This window comes from Pinus tabuliformis, chromosome J, assembly GCF_031772625.1.
Source record: "Pinus tabuliformis cultivar Carrire ecotype Pingquan chromosome J, CPIR1, whole genome shotgun sequence".
In the NCBI taxonomy this organism is placed as follows: domain Eukaryota; kingdom Viridiplantae; phylum Streptophyta; class Pinopsida; order Pinales; family Pinaceae; genus Pinus; species Pinus tabuliformis.
In genome coordinates this window covers 153,532,768-153,534,133 of record NC_142295.1, presented here as the reverse complement: position 1 = coordinate 153,534,133, position 1,366 = coordinate 153,532,768, and the positions used below count along the sequence as shown (strand labels likewise).

Here is a 1,366-nt window from a genome sequence, read left to right as displayed (position 1 = left end):
CCATGCATGACATATGAATTCTTTCTGGAGGTGGGGCCACCATGTTATTGTCGAGGGGCGACTTGTGATGAGTCACTGTGCTGGAATTGGTCAAAGGGAACTGCCTAACACCGACACATAAGATGGTGCGTTAATGGGTCCCTTCAAATAGGGATGAAAGGGAGAGACATAAAACCTGTCCCCAACAAACCCCGAATATCAAGAGTAATAAGCTTGAAGATTACCGATGCTATATGAGAGACCATGCTCTGGTCTGTAAGTTTATAGGATTTTGGCCATCCGAAAAGGATTTAACAAAATGGATTCAACAAAGGTGGAGGCCAAAAGGGCATATAGACCTAAAAATGGGAGCCAAAGGATTTTTCACAGTCATCTTTACGAACCTAGAGGATAAAGAAAGAACTTTTAAGGAGGGACCATATTTCATGAACAATGCAGGACTGTTTATGAGACACTGGGAGGACAGATACAATCCGGATGAAGAGAAAATACTGGCAGCCCCCATATGGGTTAGACTGTTCGGATTACCAATGGAGTTTTGGGATCCTGTAATATTGGAAGGGATTGGCAACTCGATCGGAACCTTTGTAAAGGTGGCAGAGTCAACCAAAAGAGGGAAATACGCATCTTATGCAAGGATTTGTGTGTATATGAACATAGCAGAACCCTTGCCGGAGTCCATAGAAGTGGAATACCATGATGAAATATGGCAGCAGCCCATAGACTATGAGCACATTCCCTTCAAGTGCAGAAGGTGTCAAGAGTATGGACATCTATTCAGGGAATGCCCACAAAACCGACAAGAGGAGGCAACAAAGAATCTGACGGAGGAACAGGGGAAAGGAGAAGGATCGAAAAACGAAGAGAGGGAATTCCAAGGTTAATAACAAATGAACAAAACAAGGCTCTGATGAGGGAAGTAACCATGGAAGAGGTAGAAGAGATCGTGATGAATATGAGCAAGATCAAGGCACCAGGACCGGATGGATATACGGTGGAATTTTATCAGGCAGGGTGGCATTTTCTAGGAAAGGAGGTCTTGGAGGCTGTAGAGGAATCAAGAATGAAGCAAAAGATACATATGGCCTGGTATAAATTCGACCTTTTTGACCCTGATCCCTAAGAATAACAATTCGGAGGAGGCGCAAGGTTTTCGGCCAATAGCACTGTGCAATGTCATCTATAAGATTATAGCCACTCTGATAGCGAAAAGGTTGAAGCCATTACTCCCGAATATAATTGCACCAGAGCAAACTGGCTTTGTGGAGGGTCACCAAATACTTGACAGAATAGTAGTTACTCAGGAAGTGATACACTCCTTAAAGACGAAAAAGCAGAGAGGGATGATGATGAAGTTAGATTTGTC

The 1,366-nt window shown here is 43.5% G+C and overlaps 1 protein-coding gene across 1 annotated transcript; it reads left to right on the top strand.

Annotated features, from left to right (window-relative positions):
• Nucleotides 1–344: 344 nt before the first annotated feature.
• On the top strand, nt 345–884 carry LOC149226090 (uncharacterized). Its single transcript, XM_089380100.1, has one exon. It carries the CDS (start codon nt 345–347, stop codon nt 882–884), a length of 540 nt encoding a protein of 179 aa, XP_089236226.1.
• Nucleotides 885–1,366: the final 482 nt, after the last annotated feature.